The sequence below is a fragment of the Ursus americanus genome, chromosome 34 (genome assembly GCF_024610735.1).
Source record: "Ursus americanus isolate L20-20 chromosome 34, mUrsAme1.1.p, whole genome shotgun sequence".
Taxonomy (NCBI): domain Eukaryota; kingdom Metazoa; phylum Chordata; class Mammalia; order Carnivora; family Ursidae; genus Ursus; species Ursus americanus.
In genome coordinates, this window is record NC_142160.1 from 3,610,040 (window position 1) to 3,627,343 (window position 17,304).

General features: G+C 44.2%; 1 protein-coding gene across 10 annotated transcripts in view; it reads right to left on the bottom strand.

Annotated features, from left to right (window-relative positions):
- AUH (AU RNA binding methylglutaconyl-CoA hydratase) overlaps window positions 1–17,304 on the bottom strand; it is a 343,464-nt gene that overhangs the window by 177,157 nt on the left and 149,003 nt on the right. For 6 of the 10 annotated variants that reach the window (XM_087858831.1, XM_045772542.2, XM_045772541.2 and 3 more), the window contains 4 exons: window positions 14,005–14,192; window positions 10,612–10,662; window positions 9,450–9,497; window positions 1,845–1,982 (listed from right to left, as the gene is read on the bottom strand). In XM_087858831.1, the coding sequence (XP_087714957.1) occupies window positions 1,845–1,982; window positions 9,450–9,497; window positions 10,612–10,662; window positions 14,005–14,192 (425 nt within the window). Of the gene's footprint in view, window positions 1–1,844; window positions 1,983–2,709; window positions 4,877–9,449; window positions 9,498–10,611; window positions 10,663–14,004; window positions 14,193–15,680; window positions 15,748–17,304 lie in introns of those variants that run through there. The other 4 variants (XM_045772546.2, XM_045772545.2, XR_015722935.1 and 1 more) reach the window with 3 other exon arrangements.

A 17,304-nucleotide genomic window follows, 5' to 3' on the forward strand; every position in this document is an offset into this window, starting at 1 on the left:
GCTGGCCACGCATGCCCGTAGCGGCGGCCAGAGCCTCCAGCATCTCCTCTGTGGCAGCCAGGGCAGAGCCAACAGGACATGAGAAGGGGGCTGCCTTTCTCAGGGCTCTGTCCCTCCCCAGCCCTGAAAGCTGGCACTGCGAACAGAGCATTTGGGCATGATGGTCCCTTTTCTTGAACTACTAGAGGAACTAGTGCTTGAGGGTCTGAGCGGTTCTCAGCTACACACCCACCTGAGCAGATAAGCTCTCTGTGCCTCCTCTGACCCGGCCCGCCAGCGAGCAGCCCTGGTAGCTGGGTATCTCACATCCCCCCAGCCCACGCCAGAGCGGAAGGGGCACCATCTGGGGGACTCCGGGGACAGAGCACGGCCGAGTTAGGAGAGCTGTCCTCTGCCCCACCTTGTGTGCCCACGGCCCTGCTTCTGCTTTGGCTTCAGCGGCTGGAGCTGGGAGGGCCTAGCAGCTTCCCCTACTGAGGACAGTCCTCAGGTCAGTGTGTGGACAGCACAGGGCAGCCAGCGGAATGTTACTGGGGCCGGGGGCAGGCGTGGCTGCTCTGGCCCGTGGCAGCCTGTGAGGCCCCAGTATCACGCTGCGGTTCTAACTTAAGGCAGCTAGCTACCTGCTCTCCCCCACTCTTCTTGCCCTGGGTAAAAGCCAGGTTTCTGAACGCACCCCTGAACCTCCTCCCCTGTCCCAGCCCTTCTCTTCTGAAAAGTGAAGCAAACAAAACACCACCACATCTGTGGAAGACGGTTCTCCTGCCCGCAAAGCCTTTCTGCACAGACATGTTCAATCTGTCCTTGCAACTGATAGGAGCAGCGACTGGATTCCTCTACAGATGAACGAACAGGCTCAGAGGCATGAGATGCTTTGCCTGAGGTTGGTCTCATCACTGATTTCAGAAGAAATCTGGTCAAAGAACTCCCATGTGCTTTCCAGAAAAGCAGAGTGACTCCCTGACCAAATTGGAACTGAATGCAAGACTCTGGGTGAGTCTGACCAGCACAGAAGAGACCAAGACACTCACGACACTGCCCCCAAAGTACAGGGTGCTCTTGACCCACACAGGCTTCCTTTTCTGATGAGTATCACCACCAACCTCAAACTCACACTCCGGGAGCTGGTTAGAGGGAGGTGACGCCTTGCTCACAGCTGCCAAGGCTGGCCCTGTGTACCCAGGGTGCAGAGATGAAACCTCGGGGCTCTGAACAGAACGCCTGCCCCAGTGCAGCCTTCCAGTTTCTTAGCTGATCAGCTGACAAACCCACTCGCTAAGGTCTCTGAGTACTGGATGTGGACGCAGCACGGAGCGGGCAGACAGCCTGCTGTCCTCAGACTGTTTGATGTGCACAGTTTTAGTATCTCCCAAGTCATGAAGAAAAACCAAACCAATCAAGGAAGAGGCTCACACACACACACGCACGCACACGCACGCACATGCACCTACCAGCTGTCTGTGGGCTGACCGGTATGGCCAGGTCAACGGCCCCAGGCGTGGCTTCCGGCCCCACTGCCCTCCTGCAACCACTCTGCACTCCAGATTCCGCCCTGAGTCGCCAGGGCCTCTCCCCTTGGGGTGCTCCCAAGACCGCATGCAACAGCACGGGAACAGCTGGAGATGATCGGGGCCTCCCAAAAGGCGCCATTCTCCCGACAACCAGCCCGAGTTCTCTCCTCTTACCCATATTCCTACCTTCTGTGATCTTGTACATGTCCCCTTGAACTGAAACAGACTGCAGGGCACAGTGTTTCCAAAGGGACTGACACGCTGGTGGCCCTGAGCTCACTCTGCTGCCCCCAGGGAACAGTCCGCTCTCACTGAGGACGGCCGTCCTCCTACCTTGCCTCCCGAGGCTCGCGCTGCGTGCACGGGGGCCACAAGGCCCGGCCCCGACCACCTGATGTGTGTTGGGCTGTCCTCGGCGTCCTCGATTCTCCCCGTCAGGCGCCCTGCTCTCACACTGCCTTGAGGATTCATCTGAAAAACAAAGGCCGCACACCAAGGGCTTGAGGACTGGGAGCCATCCCTCTAAGGGGCAGCTGGATTCTGGAAGGCTCCCGAAGAGTAGGACTCTGGAAGCCCAAAGGACGGTATTGGAGACGGTGGGTTTTAGGGCTTGAGACCCATAGGTATTTTGAGCAGAGGGTTCAATCCCTAACACCCCAAACACCCCCAAATACAATCTGGAGCCCGGGTCACCTACGCAGAAAAGCGGCTCTCGTTTTGCCAAAATATTACCCAGTAACTATAAAATGCTGTAGTTTTTCCTTTTGTGACAAATGTACAATTATTCTTTAATATAAGTAAACAATGCCGTTGCTGTTTTGATAAAGCCCAATAATGCTGACGGACAGACGTTAATATTTAACTCAGTGGGTAGACGGAGAAATAGCGGCATGATTAAATATTAAAGAGCGTCTGCCTGCCAGGATTTCTGGACCCCAGATCAGAGCGATTACAGGACCTATCACCAGAGAGAGAGTTGTGGTCAAGGCAGGGAAAGGGTCAATGGCCAGGCCAGCTAGGGACAAGCCCACATCACACATAACCATCTGCTGCTGAGCACATCACCCGCGAGTGACACCCCACTGTTCCGGTCCACCGACAGAGCTCTCTGCAAGGTGTGGCCAGGAAAGTGACACTCAGTGACAAGCCAGGTTTTTGACAGCCAGACGAGAGGAGAAAAAAAAAAAGGACTAAGGAAAACCATCTACTTTTTATTGAACACAACATGAACTTGAAATGATGTTCTAAATCACAGAAATGAGTCAAGAAAATCTGAGCCTTCCTTGGACCACTATCACAGCCCTTCTGGTCCCAGATCGCTGGGCACTTTCCCCTCGCTCTCATGCAGAAGTCCGTAATCTCAGAAGTCACAACGGGAAGATGTCTTTGCTTTTGGATACACTCCAGTGACTTAATCAGAACTTGCAGGAAATTCAATGGCGCTCAATCAGCAACAGATTATGCGTCCGTGAGGAAAGACAAGTCATTCAGCACACGGTTAATATTTTCCTCATTAACATAATTATTTCCCACGCGGTGAAAATGAAGTGACATTTGAATGTGTCCAGACAGAACAAAACGGCCCTGAAATCTTTACAGGACTATGAAAACAGGGGCCAGCACTTTACTTGCAAATCGTCCTGCATGAAATGAACGGCACAAGTTTGTCAGAAAACAGAGCGTGAGCCTCACCAAGATCAAATCAGCAGAGCCGAACGTGGACTTTAATAAGACCCTTCCACAGGAGGCCACTCTGCTGAGCCCTGGCCATAAATCTGCAGCGTCTGCCACAAAGGTGATGACGACGGCCACCCCCCGGCACGGTGGGCATCCACAGACGGCGAGTCCACGCTTGCCTCTTTCAAGGTGTTTCAAAGGGAGACTGAGAGCTCAATTTCCCAAAGCAAAAAAATGAAAATTTCAGTGATTTTAAAAATTTAAAGTCTGTGTGCTTTCCAAGAGCAAGGAGGCCACAGTGCTGAGTGTGGGAATGCACAGAACAGGCAGTCACCCAACATGCCAAATGTTGCTTTCCTGCAACAAAGCACAGCTGCTGTACTGTTCGGAGGTTAGCGGGCACCCCCACAGCCCACAAGGAAGGAGGTACAGGTCCCAGAAAAGCAGGGCTTCTCCAGCGCTGCCAGACTCAGCCCTGGACACAGCCTCAGAGAGCAGTCTGATTTGATAATATACAAAATAAAGTCAGTTCAAATCTGTTCAGAGAGCTGTAAAGGTCTCCGCACACCACACTGAATCCCACAGCTATGTCCCGCACACTTCCTATCTGTCCCCTCCCCAGGCGAGGCTATCAACTCAGACGTGCCCCCGAGCCCCTTCTAGTCACTTTTCCTGGCCAGGGGTTAGAAGAGCAAGACGGGGGGCTGTGTTCACCTCCCTTCTTTACCAAAACCAGGCGCAAACGCTGGGGGCAGGAAACAGCAGGCTGCACTTCGCTCCGAATCCACGGGGCCCAAGCCGTTTTGACGGCCCAACCCCGGCAGCACCACCTTCTTCGGGAGTTAGGTCAACAGGCCAGGCCACGTGCTGGACATCTTACAAGCACACCCGCTCCAGGCCTCCTGCTGGCCTCAGGAGGCCTTCGGCCCCAGTCACTGAGTGGGCTCATTTCCCAACGTCTACACTGTATTCTAAGACTACAGCGGTCAGCTGACAGAATTGGCATGGAAAGTTGGCTTCTAAAATCAACATGCAATGATTTATTCAGTTCAAAGAGAACGGGGTAAGAGAAAAATTTCCAAGTTTTCTTTTCACCAATTTTATTTATATTTGGTAATTTTCAGAGAATCTATCAATTCCTTGTTCAATCTGAGATGTACGTATGTGTGGATGTAATGTATAATCCCTTAGAAACTTTATTTGGTATGACTTCACATTTTTGGTATATAGAAATAATTTTATTTTGTATTGCAGCACAGTAGACATACAGTCAATATTATTTCCTAGAATGTGCAATATATAAATTATTCACATTAAAAAAATTAAGAACAGAAAGCTCATATGCAGGAAATATTTAAAAATGTGTACCTAATTTTGAATCTGTTTTTGACAGTATACACTACGAGCTTTATAAATCTGAATGAATATGACAAGATGCACATATGAACAAAGTACAGAGATGGGTCCACTCCAGATGCTTAATTCACTATACAGAGAACTTGCTCTTCACTTTGGTCATTGGGATTCCAGGCGCTGAGGCATATGTGGATCTGAAAGATACTTCCAGAAGTACATTTATTACACTGGCATTTGAAAGATTTCTGTGTCTTCTATTCTCCTTTATAGCGAGGGGACCTTTTCTCTTTAAAAGCAAGAAGACCTTCAAGCCTGTCTTTTGTTGGAATAGTCTAGAGAAACAAAACATTATGTTACCTATACCAAAAAGTAAAAACAACTATAGAAGTTTAACAAGCTTTATTAAAAAAAAACAACTAGAAGGCAATCTAAATTTTGAAATCTACTCATCATTTGAACAATTCTAATTATGTTACCAAATTTACATTCTAATTCCAAATACAATTTTCCCTCCATTTCAAATGTACTTAAAAAACAAACAGACTTTATTTTTTAGACAATTTTAGGTTTACAAAAAACTGAGCAGCAAGTTCAGAGTTCCCATTGATTCCCTCAAGCTCCCAAGGCTCTCCCCATTATTAACATCTGCATCAGTGCAGTACATTTGTTACAACTGATGAACCAATATCGATACATTGTTATTAAGTAAAGCCCATAGTCCACACAGGGTTCACTGTGTTGTATGTATCATGGATTTTGACAAATGCATAATGTCATGTATCCACCACCAGAGTGTCCTACAGAATAGCTTCCCTGCCCTAAGCATCCTTTATGTTCCATCTACTCATCCCTGCCCCTTGCTGCCTTTTCCAGAATGTCAGATACTTGGAATCCTATAGTACACAACCTTTTCAGATAGAAATCCTTCACTTAGCCGTATGCATCTGAGGTTCTTTCGTGTCTTTTTGTGGCAGGATAGCTTATTTCCTTTTATCGCTGAACAAAACTCCACGGTATGGATGTGCCTTAGTTTCTCCATTCACTATACATCTTGGTTGCTTCAAAGTTTGGCAGTTATGAATAAAGCTCCTAAAACACCACATGCAGACTTTTGTGTAGACATAAGTTTTTAACACACTTGGGTAAATACACAGAGGTACAATTGCTGGATCACGTGCTAAGATTATGCTTAGCTTTGCAGGAAATGGGCAAATTCGTATCTTGTTTGTATTTGCATTTCTTAACGACGTATGATGTGGAGCACATTTCCTTTGCTTACTTGCCATCTGTGTGTCTACTTTGGTGAGGTGTCTGTTCAGATCTTACACCCACTTTTTAATGGGTGTTTTCTTTTTTTTTTTTTTTAAGATTTTATTTATTTATGTGACAGAGAGACAGCCAGCGAGAGAGGGAACACAGCAGGGGGAGTGGGAGAGGAAGAAGCAGGCTCCCAGTGGAGGAGCCCGATGTGGGACCTGATCCTGGAACGCCAGGATCACGCCCTGAGCCAAAGGCAGATGCTTAATGACTGCGCTACCCAGGCGCCCCTAATGGGTGTTTTCTTATTGTTGAGTTTGCAAGTCCCCTGTCTGTTTTAGATACAGGTCCTTTATCAGATGTATACCGCAAAGATCCCTTCCCTGCCTGTGCCTTCTCTTTTCATCCTGTTCACAATGTCTTTCGCAGAGTGGAAGTTGTTAATTTTAATGAAGTAAAACATCAGTTTTTTTCTTTCATAGATTATACTTTTGGTGTTATATCTTAAAGAAGTCATTGCCAAACCCAAGGACGTCTACGTTTTCCAGGTGATCTTCAAGAAGTTTTACATTAGGTCTGTGGCACAGTTTGAGTTCATTTTTGTGTGGGGTATAACATCAGTGTTTAAGTTCACTTATTTGTTGCTGAATGCCCAGAGGTTTCAGTACTACTTGTTTTGAGGACTATCTTTTCCCCACTGAATTGCCTCTGCTCCTTTGTCAAAGGCCAGTTTATTTTCTGTGAGTCTACTTATATGACTATTTTATATGAATCTACTTCTGGGCTCCCTATTCTATTCCACTGATCCAGTTGTCTGTTCCTTTGTCAACCCCACACTGTCTTGATTACTGTAGCTTCATAGTAAGTCTTGGAGTTGGGTAGTGTCAATCCTCCAACTTTGTTCTTCTGCATTACCGGATTGGCTAATCTAAGTCTTTAGACTTTCCATATGAACTTCAGAATTGGTTTGTCGATACAGATCAAGTAACATGCTGAGATTTTTACTGGGATTGTATTGACTCTCTAAATAAAACTGAGAAGAAATGACTTCTTAGTAATACTGAGTTATCCATGAACATGGTTTATCTGTCCATTTACTTAGATCTCCATTTCTTTCACCAAAACTGTAGTTTTCCTCCTATAAATCTTGTACATTTTTTTGGTAGATTTATACTTAAGCGTTCTGTATTTTTTGTACTAATGAAAATCATGTTATGCCTTTAATTTCAAATTCCAATTCTTCATTGCTGCATACAGGGAAGCAACTGACTTTTCTTTATTAACCTTGTATCATGCAACCTTGTTCTAACTGCTTCTCAGTGTTTTTTTGTTGTTTATTCTTTGAGATTTTCTACATGGACAATCACATCTTCTATGAAGTTTTATTTCTTCCTTCCCAATCTGTATACCTTTTATCTCTTTTTCTTGTCTTATTACATTAGCTAAGATTTCTAGTAGATGTTGAAAAGGAGAAGTGAGAGAGGATGTCCTTGCTCTGTTCTTGGCCATTAAGTATGATGCTAGCTGTAGGTTCTTTTATAGAAGTTCTTATCAGGTAAGGAATCTCCCATCACAGTTTGCTGAGTTTTTATTACGAATGGGTGTTGGATTTTATCAAATGCTTTTTCTGGGATCTACTGATAGGATCATCTGATTTCCCTGTTTAATCTGTTGGTGTGATGGATTACAGTGCTTTCTGAGTGTCAAACCTGGCTTGCCTATCTACCAAAAAAAATCCATTTGGTTCTTTTTATACATTGTATACATACATTTTATACACATCAGACAATCTGAAATTGTTTCTACACATTCTTTTTATACATTGTTGGATCTGATTTGATAATATTTTAATGAGAATTTTTACATCCACATTTATGATAGATAATGGTCTGTGGTTTTCCTTTCTTATAATGTTGGGTTTTGGTAGCAGGATAATACCGACCCAGAATGAGTTAGGAAGGGTTCCTTCTGCTTCTGCTTTCTGGAAAAGATCACTAAAAGTTGATATGTTTTCTTCCTTAAATGTTTGGTAGAATTCACCAGAGAAACCATTTGAGCCTGGAGCTTCCTATTTTGGAAGTTTATTAATTATTTATTTAACTTCTTTAATAAATGTGGGGTTATTCAGATTATCTATTTGTCCTTATATGAGTTTTGGTATGCTGTGTCTTCTAGGAATTGGTCCATGTCATCTAGGTTATCAAATCTATAGGTAGAGTTGTTCACAGTATCCCTTTATCATTCTCTCAATGTCCATGGGATCATTAGGGATGGCCTTTCTTGCATTTTGGATATTGGTGATTTTTATCTTTTCTTTTCCATGGTTAGCATGCCTCAAAGTCTGTCAACTTCATTGATCTTTACAAAGAGCCAATTTTTTTGTTTTGTTTTGTTGGGTTTTTTTCTTTTGTTTTTCTATTTCCAGTTTCATTGGTTTCTGTTCTAAAGCTTATTTTTCCTTTTCTTCTGCTGACTTTGAATTCTATTTGCTCTCCTTTTTCTACTTTCCTGAAGTGGAAACTCATTACTGATTTTAGATCTTTCTTCTCTCATATATGCATTCAATGCTAAAATGCTGCTCTCTCTAAGCAGTGCCTTCAATAAATTCCTACAAATTTTGATAGTTGTATTTTCATTTTGATTTAATTCAAAATATTTGATTCCTATTAAGACTTGTTCTTTGACACGTGTTATTTAAAAGTACGTTGTTTAATCTTCATTAAAAAGATTAATCCCACCATTAATAGGTGGGATTTCCCAGCTATCTTTCTGTTATGATTTCTAGTTTAAGTCCCCTGGGGTCTGACAAAATGCTTCTTATGATTACTGTTCCTTCACATTTCATAAGGTGTGATTTATGGCCAAACATACTTTTAAAATTTTTCTTTGGACTCTAAGGCTGTCCATTTGTAAGAAGTGTGTAATTTACTTCATTCATGGCATGTGCTCATCAACAACAGGTGGCAATTTAAACACACAGACCAGGCACAGAGGAACACTCTAGCTGTCCCTCCTAATTCATGACACGGCCATGCTTAAATGGGAGCTCAAGTATTTTCCAATTCTCACAAAAGGTAGAACAAAATTCTTTTGCTACTTTGGATGCCCTAAATGAAGTTACATCTTTCAGAGAACAAGGAAGGAAAGAAAAAAGGGAGACTTATTCCTCTATACAAAGTCCTACTAATTTGTGTACAAAACAGAAAGCTGTATACACTGAATTAGGGAACTTTCACTGGGCAGGAGGGAAGGCTCAGAACCAATGAGTCTCAAATACTGATATTCCCCAGCAGGCCCACATTCACCCCACTGTTTTCCTCCCACCCGTCTACACTGGAGAGAGGGTTCAAATCGACACCCATAACATACAACATGAGCCAGAGAGACAGCTACAGCATGAATGGTACTAACTTAATAAGGACTTTTTAAAATTATTTAGACAAGAGACATTAATATATGGAAGAGAATCAGTGATAAGAGCTGGTAATAGTCAAATAGCAAAAACAACTAATTCCAACCCATTTGAATGATTTTAGAAGAGGTATGAGTGTAATCTTGCTCAGAGATATGTAATTCATTTGACTTATATAGAAAGTTCATGTAATTTCTAAGAAGTATCCTCGCTGAATTTGTAGTTGCATTACATACCTGAGCATAACAAGCTTCTTCTATGGCTAATCCTGTTACTAAATCAACCTGGGGATAAAAACATAATTAAATTTCAGCAGGAATTACTTTTTAAAATATGGAACACTCAATAAAATTTAAACTAGTAACGCTTCTCCAAAAGCAAATCGGAAGCAAGAGAAGTCTGGAACCAGGCTGCCTGGGTTCAAATTCTGCCTCTACCATGTGGGAGCTGTGTAACCTTGGCTAAGGTAGTTACACTCTTTGTGCCTCAGAGAGGCTCATCCGAACGAGAGACTAGCTGTATTATCTACCAAATGGGGGTAATCTAGACGAAGCCTTTATAAAGCCCCTATATATGGCCTGGCATGTAGTAGGGATCATATAAGGCGTTTGCTGTTAGTATTGTTATAATTATGCAAGAATTTTTAAAAACTATTCAACTACTTTGTAAATTTTTAAAACTATGTTTATTGCTAACAAATTCAATCTCTTTTTATTGCTACAAAGCCCATGAAGATATGGTGGCCTCTGAGTCTGAAAGGAAGAAGTATCTTTCTTCAAAATTCCATAATTTAACCAAAACATAACTGGGGTAATGAAAGCCCAATGTACACAGGCGCCTGCATTGCTCCCTTGCCCTGCCTACTTCCCTCCTGGCCTGGGGCCCCCACTGCTTCGAAGTCAACTCCCCAGGGTAACCCCAGGACACCCTAAAAACTTGCCTCGTTAATGTGGGCTCCCTGCACAAAGCACACTGAGAAGTAAAGGTGGAGAGAGCCTGGCTCAGCTTTGAGCCTGGAAGTTCTCCTGAGAATGTTTTTTTATAATGCAAAACTGGTGTTGGGAATACACAGAATGACCTTTTCTTTTGCTTTTCTATAAACTACTAGCCAAAAAAACTATTAGTTGAATGGCAAAAACAGTGAGCACGTCATAAGCTGCAGGACATCAGTGAAATTCCCGAGTTCTGTGATTAAGATACTGAATCAACAACAGCTTAAGCAGAATGAAATCAGTAATGTAGCTAAAAACAAAAAACAAACCGAAAAATAACCCTCAGTAGCTTGCAGTAATAGTAGTATTGAAACAGCTGGATTTTAGAACATTAAAAAATATATTAAAATTAAATTAAATCCCCACTACCTCCTCCAACAACAAACTCAAGTATTAAGGCACTCACCTCCATCCCTTGATTAATTGCTAATTTTGCCACTCTCATTGCAACAGGTCCCTAAAATTCAATTAAAGAAATAGATTTTAATTACCATTTATGCAAATTAAGTTGTACATCTCAGTAAAATTCAGAAATTCCCATTGCTGGAACTATGGCAAAGTAGCAACAAAAGCTGTAAGACAGTTAACGGGAACTTCTTCAGGCCTTGCAAGGTCTAAAACTCTACTGCACTGGCAACTCTGCATGCTTGCAGGTCAGCATGTGCCCAGGAGAGGGCTGACCATTCTCCAGCAAATCTCCCTAGAAGTGAAGTAGAGAAAAGGAGATGACGTGCTTGGCGTGATACCACACCGGTGAGTGGCCCAACAGGAGCCCGGGCTGACCATAAGGCGAACGCTCCTGTCAGCATCTGTTACAGACACTGGCTCTGTACCTGTCCTCCGTGGGCTTCCAGAACGAAGCACAATGATGATGTATGGGTAAAGATGTGCCCTCCAGCCAGTGCTCCCACACCACACAAAAGCTCACAGCCCAGGGAAGTCCTTCAGGATGTGCGAGGGTCACAGAGGAAGGAACTGGGTGTCCTCTGGGAGAAGGAGAACATGACTTCTGTCGTCTTTGAAAACCACAATGCTCCAGATAGAATTTAATTGTTTAGTCCCATTTTAAATTCCTAAAAACTCTTTATGGGTCATGAGTTAGAATTCAATGGTATCTTTCTAAGTGTCTTTTGGATTAAAATGAAAACAGGCTCTCAATAACAAAAACAACAGAGGACTCCAATGAATGAATGAATAAATGCCTGATGGCATGAAAAATGCCATTTTTCCCATGCAGGGGCTTCAATTATCAGCTTTAATCCATCTACATTGTCTTCCTAAGTCAGAGCTTATTAGAAATCTTTTTCAAGGCCACAGGTTTTCGAGGCTCAGACAAATATCTTTGTTAGAATTCTTGAAATAGGATCCACAGGTGTGGAACACACACTAGAACCGTGTTTTCAAGATCATCAGGCTTTTTTTGTTTTGTTTTTTTTAAACAGAGTGCTCCTCTCAGTGAGAGTCTCCTCTATTCCCTTGTATCCACCAGCGGACCCAGACATGGTGCTTGTCCAACTTCCGTGTGCGCACAAATCCCCAGCCCCTCGTGAAAATGTAGCAGTCTGAGACCTGCTCCTGAGGGATGCCTGGGCTGCACTGGGCAGCAAGGCTTACAAAACTGGAAAAACAGGAAAATGGAAATGCTAGTACAAGCAATGCTTATTTAACTGGCCTCTTTCAAAATATAAAACCAACACCTCTTCTTCTGGACCAACATTTTCTTGTCGAACAGGAAAATGGAAGTAACATCCAACACAGAAATCAGATGGAGATACGAATTTTCTGGACGTTTTCTAATACCTGGAAGAGTAATCATTCCGTGACAGAAACTAGAAATAAAGACTACCGCCCCTCGAATTCTGTTCTGTAAGTTGCATATTGTACAGTCACACATCTTCTGAACCATTCAGCATCTCCCTTGCCCTGGGGGAAAGGTTTAGGGGTTAATGTTCTCAGAGGCATGTCTTCCAGACAAAAGGGACGGGCAGTAGGGACACCTGGCTCGCCCATTGGTGGAGTGCCGCTGGCTGTCAGGTGGCAGGTGGGGAGGTGTGGGCACTGAGGGCCACAGGAGAAAGAGCGCTGAAGCACAGAGGCGCCCAGGGGTGCAGCTCTGTAGCAGGGAGCTGAGCACTCCTGTTCAAAAACCAGAAGAGGCTGTGGTTGTCAGAACTGGAAGGGTGCCACGACTTTTCTTAAACACACCCCTTGTTTCAATGCAGACCTGCACTGGTCTTAGAGTTCTAAGTCAAAGGAAGTCATTAAGCCAATATTTAGTTAAACTACTGCTTCTCCTGATACTTTTACCTTTCACCTCTCTTTAGGGAGATGTTACTGTAACATTTTGGGGAAATATAAACACCAAAGTTTCAGTGAGAGCCTCTTTGTTTTTCCTTAAAACGCTAAAAATCTTTTCTATTTGCTCTCTCCATCAATTCAGAGCATAGGGCTCTGTGTTATTTACATGGGGAGCATGTAAGAGCTGTGTCCTAAGAGCATATAGCTAGCTAAGTGAGAAGGACTGAAGTATCAACAGCAGGCAGGGTAGTCCTAGAAACTGACTCCACCGTGAGGCCCCGCCTGTCAGCAATCAGGGGACAGGTGAGTCCCAGCGACCCGGGCTCTTGTCTGGACACTGGGAACTCCAACACCACCTTCTGAAACTGCATGCAAAGCTCCAAACAAATGTGGAGAGCATATGCATTTTTCTAGAAAGAGGTTTCATGAGATTCCCAGAAGGATCCGTAGCCCCCGAACAGGTTACGAGTCCTGTTAGCATCAAACGGTGGATTTCGAGAGGAAGTAACTCTGATTCCAGTACTGGTGAGGGAGTAACAAAACCTAAAACTCCACTAGGGATAAAGACAAATCACTCGTTACTTGCATAGCAAAAGTCTTCTAACCTGTGAATTCAGAAGAAAGGAATATCTGGAAAATACACCAAAAAGAGAGAACAAAGAAGCCCCTGGAACAGGCCCCATGACGCACCACTGCTAACGTTGCTCATAACTGTCATTTGTGAGTAAGTGCACAGCGTATTCCAGACTTGAAAGTTTCAATGTGGGGAAGAATACTGTGCACAAAGGAGTTAAAAAGTGCTGACACCACCATAAAAACGAACACAAGGAGGGGAGCCTGGGGGGCTCAGTCTGCCTTTGGCTCAGGTCATGATCACAGGGTCCTGGGATCGAGTCCTGCACCAAGCTTCCTGCTCTGCAGAGCGTCTGCTTCTTCCTCTCTCACTCCCTCCTTCTCTCCCCTCTCCCTGCTTGTGCTCTCTCTCTCAAATAAAAAAAACAAAAAGCAAGAGACGAGCACAAGGAGACACACCATGGCTGCTGCGCAGGCAGGTCACCTGAAACCCAGCTGTGGCACGAGAGCCCATGCTGGGGTAACCGCCTCTGGCCTCCCCAGCACCATGTCTCCGTGGGCTTCAGCTTGGGGCTGACTCAACGTGACAGCCCATCCATGGCTGTTTCTCTCCACGTGCACAGCTCAGATCAGGAGGCTCAGACGGCTAACGATGTTCGTCCCCAGGCAACTGCCTCACGTGCCAATGTGGGCGTCATGTATTATCAGAGCCTGGCTACAGCATGGGCCCCTGACCATCTTTCAATCTTCAATTCTAATTCTGAAGGCCCTTCATGTTAATCTAATTTACTGTTTGCGGCTGTAGGGCTACCATGGACTTTTCTGCTTGGAAAACAAGACAAGCACATCATAGGTATGTGAGACTGTTCTGTCAATTTGCTACAAAACTATTTAAACAGAGAAAAAAAGAAAATGTAATTAGCAATACCTGAGGTAAAAACTCTCTTGCGAGGTCCAAGGCCTTGCAGTAGGCAGCATCCCCCTCCTGGTTCTGCTCTAGAACATGGCTGATCAAGCCCACGGCTTTGGCTTCTTGGCCATCGAGCACACGTGCAGAGAAGATGAGCTCTTTGGCCAGGGACATGCCGATTGCACGTGGCAGGCGCTGTGTTCCCCCTGCAGAGAGAATGGGGGGAAAGCAGGCAATGATTTCATACCTTTCAGTCTTAACATTTCAATGTTTCACTTCTTGGGGGCCAGAAGTTTTTATGTCAAGATTAGTAACTGGAAAACTACTTCAAAGCAGAATCTAATTAGTTTATCAAATTAACACTACCCAGGGCGTCTGGGTGGCCCAGTCAGTTAAATGTCTGCCTTCAGGTCGGGTTATGATCCCAGGGTCTTGGGATGGAGCCCCCATGTCGGACTCCCTGCTCAGGGAGTCTGAGTCAGAGTCTGCTCCTCCCTCTCCCTGTGCCTGCACCCTTGCTCCTGCTTTCTCTCTCTCTCTCATGCTATCAAATAAATACATAAAATCTTTTTAAAAAAATTAATACTACCCAAAAAAGAACGTGCGTATCTTCTGTAACTGTTAAAAGAGATTCTGGCACTGCTTACTCCTTGCAACACAGCTGGCGTGTTCTTGAATCGAATCCACAATCATGACCACATCAAGGGCCACACAATGCACAGCGGTGGGCAAGTAGCACCGTCCCTCAGCCCGTTCACTAGAGGGATGACCGGTCCTTATGGCTGGGCACCTCACTTTCAGTTTAGATAAAACTTGTCAGAGACTGAGACATTCAACTCACCATGTGCTTTTTAAAGAAATCACTGATGGTAAATGAACTGCACACTAATTTTAATTTAATAAAAAGGAAATCAGGTAATTACTGGTGAAAACAGGCTCTGTCCTGGTGGCGCGTATGCTTTCAACACCAGCACGAATCACCCACCTCCCCTCCCCTCATTACGTTCTAGCAACAAGGCCAGGATCTCCTTAAAAAGAAAGCTAGACAAAAGCAGGTAATATTCTTATTTGGAAGCCTCCATTTCTACCAACAAGAACATGCAAGTGGCTGCAACGTTAGGGTTCATCTAAATCTCATCCTCAGGGATGGCTGCTGGGCCAGGAAGCAGGGGAGCAGCGACTGGTAGGCTGCAGAGAGAGCACACGGACAGCCTGCCATCCAAACACTCACCATGTTTTGTTTGGCCCACAAAGTTTAGATTTTTTTTTTTTTTCTGTATGAGTTACCAACATTTAAAAAGCGGGTGGACGATTTCTGCCCAAACCTCATTTCCACCTGGAAGGCCCCTGCAGATGCAAGGGCTCTAGCTGGCCGCACCTGCAGCCCCCCGCTTCCTGCAGGGCTTGAGATGGACAAGCTCTGCTTTCTGTTCAACAACTCAAAAAGGAAAGCAAAATCTTCTCTTATCCACGTCTCAATCCAAAGTGGCAAAGTGAAAAATAAAGATCACAAGTTCCAGAAAGCATATTTCCCTTCAGTAATGAAGTATATCCCTACATTTTCAACACACGAAGCACGCCTGCATTGGAGGAACACAGCTTAAGATGCTATTATTAAGCAACTACATTAAGAACCACGAGCAGTTATTTAGGAAATGGGGGTGATTTGGAAAAACAAACAGACACACGCAAACCTCAATGAACTGGAAAGGACTGCTATTTTCAATAGGGCCTGGGTTTGAACATCAATGAGCACTGCTTCTGCAAAATACAGTTTATTAAGTGCCCAAGCAGTGAGAGATGGTGAATTTGCAAGTGTTTTACTTGATACGGCAGAAAACGTGTGTCTGAAAAAATGAAGCACTGACAAATTTAAATCGAACTATAAACAGTGATATTGCTCAGCGTAGTAAAGACAGGTCTGAGAACCTATGGAACGAGATACAGGGGAAAAGACAAGTTATTTATGGTGTTCCCAATGGCAGCTGATTAGGACAGAGATATAAATACAACCCAGAGAGCTCTATTTCCTCCTGGAGCTGATGAGAATTTTCATGAGACGGAAGAACTCATGGAGATAGTATTCATGATTAGCACAACATTAGGAAATGATTTTCTTTTGTGTTCCGTGAAAAGTTTGATGTAGATTGGCCAAATTAGCAAATGTGACCCTCAACGATCCTTGTTAGCGTCAGACTTTCTACTCAACTGGAACCATGGAGTATTGCAGGTCCGTACAGCTCACGCCCATTCATCCCATCATTTCATCCACAGCATCATCCTCCAGGAATGAGGATTTTGTAGAAATTACAGAAAGCAACAGCGATGAAACAAAGACCATGAAACACATCCACTCCCTGAGCTCATGAGCATCTAAGTCAAGCCCTGCTTGGTGAAATGGATGCGTACCAGAGTGGTCCACTGGAGGACAGGACCGAAGTGAGGGCTGCTGAAGAGAGCTTTCTGTTTTTGCTGGAAAACAATGCATCAGAGGATCTAGGAAAATTCTCACCTTGGCTCACCAGCTAACACTGAAGACTGACATCACAAGCCATCCACCCTAGGAACGTCACATAAGTGGGCCATATGGTACTCGTGCTTTTGTGTGTGGCTTACTGCACGAGGCATCTTATCCTCCAGGTTCGTCCTACTGTAGGGCGTCAGCATCTCCTTCCTTCCACCGTAGGAAGACAGAGTTTCATCTAGTCACTGACCCGGGGATGGTCCCTTGGGTGGCTCCCACCTTTCGGCTATTAGGAATGCTGCCATGCACATGTGTGTACAAGTATCTCTTTGAGACCCTGCTTTCTGTTCTTTTGGGTAGATACCCAGAGGTGCAGTTATTAGCTCATAAAGAAAATCTGTTTTTTTTTTTTAGGAATAGCCATACTTTTTCCACTAGCTGCACCATTTTACATTCTTATCAACAGGGCACAAGGATTCCAGTTTCTCCACATTCTCACGAACATGTGCTCTTCTCAGGGGTGTTTTATTTTGGTGGGGTGGGGGAGGAAGATTTGATGGCAACCATCCTAATGGGTGTGAAGTGGTATCTCACTGTGGTTTTTGATTTCCCTGACAACTAGTCATGCTGAACTTCTTTTCATTTGCTTATTGGCCATTTGTGTATCTTCTCCAGAGAAACATCTATTTAAGTCCTTTGCCCATTTTTTAATTGGGTTGCTTTTTGGCACTGAGTTGCAGGGATTCTGCATATATTCCAGATAATAATCGCTTATCAGATACACGATTTGCAAATATTTCCTCCCATTCTGTGGACTGCCTTTTCACTCTGCTGACTGTCCTTTGAAGCATGAA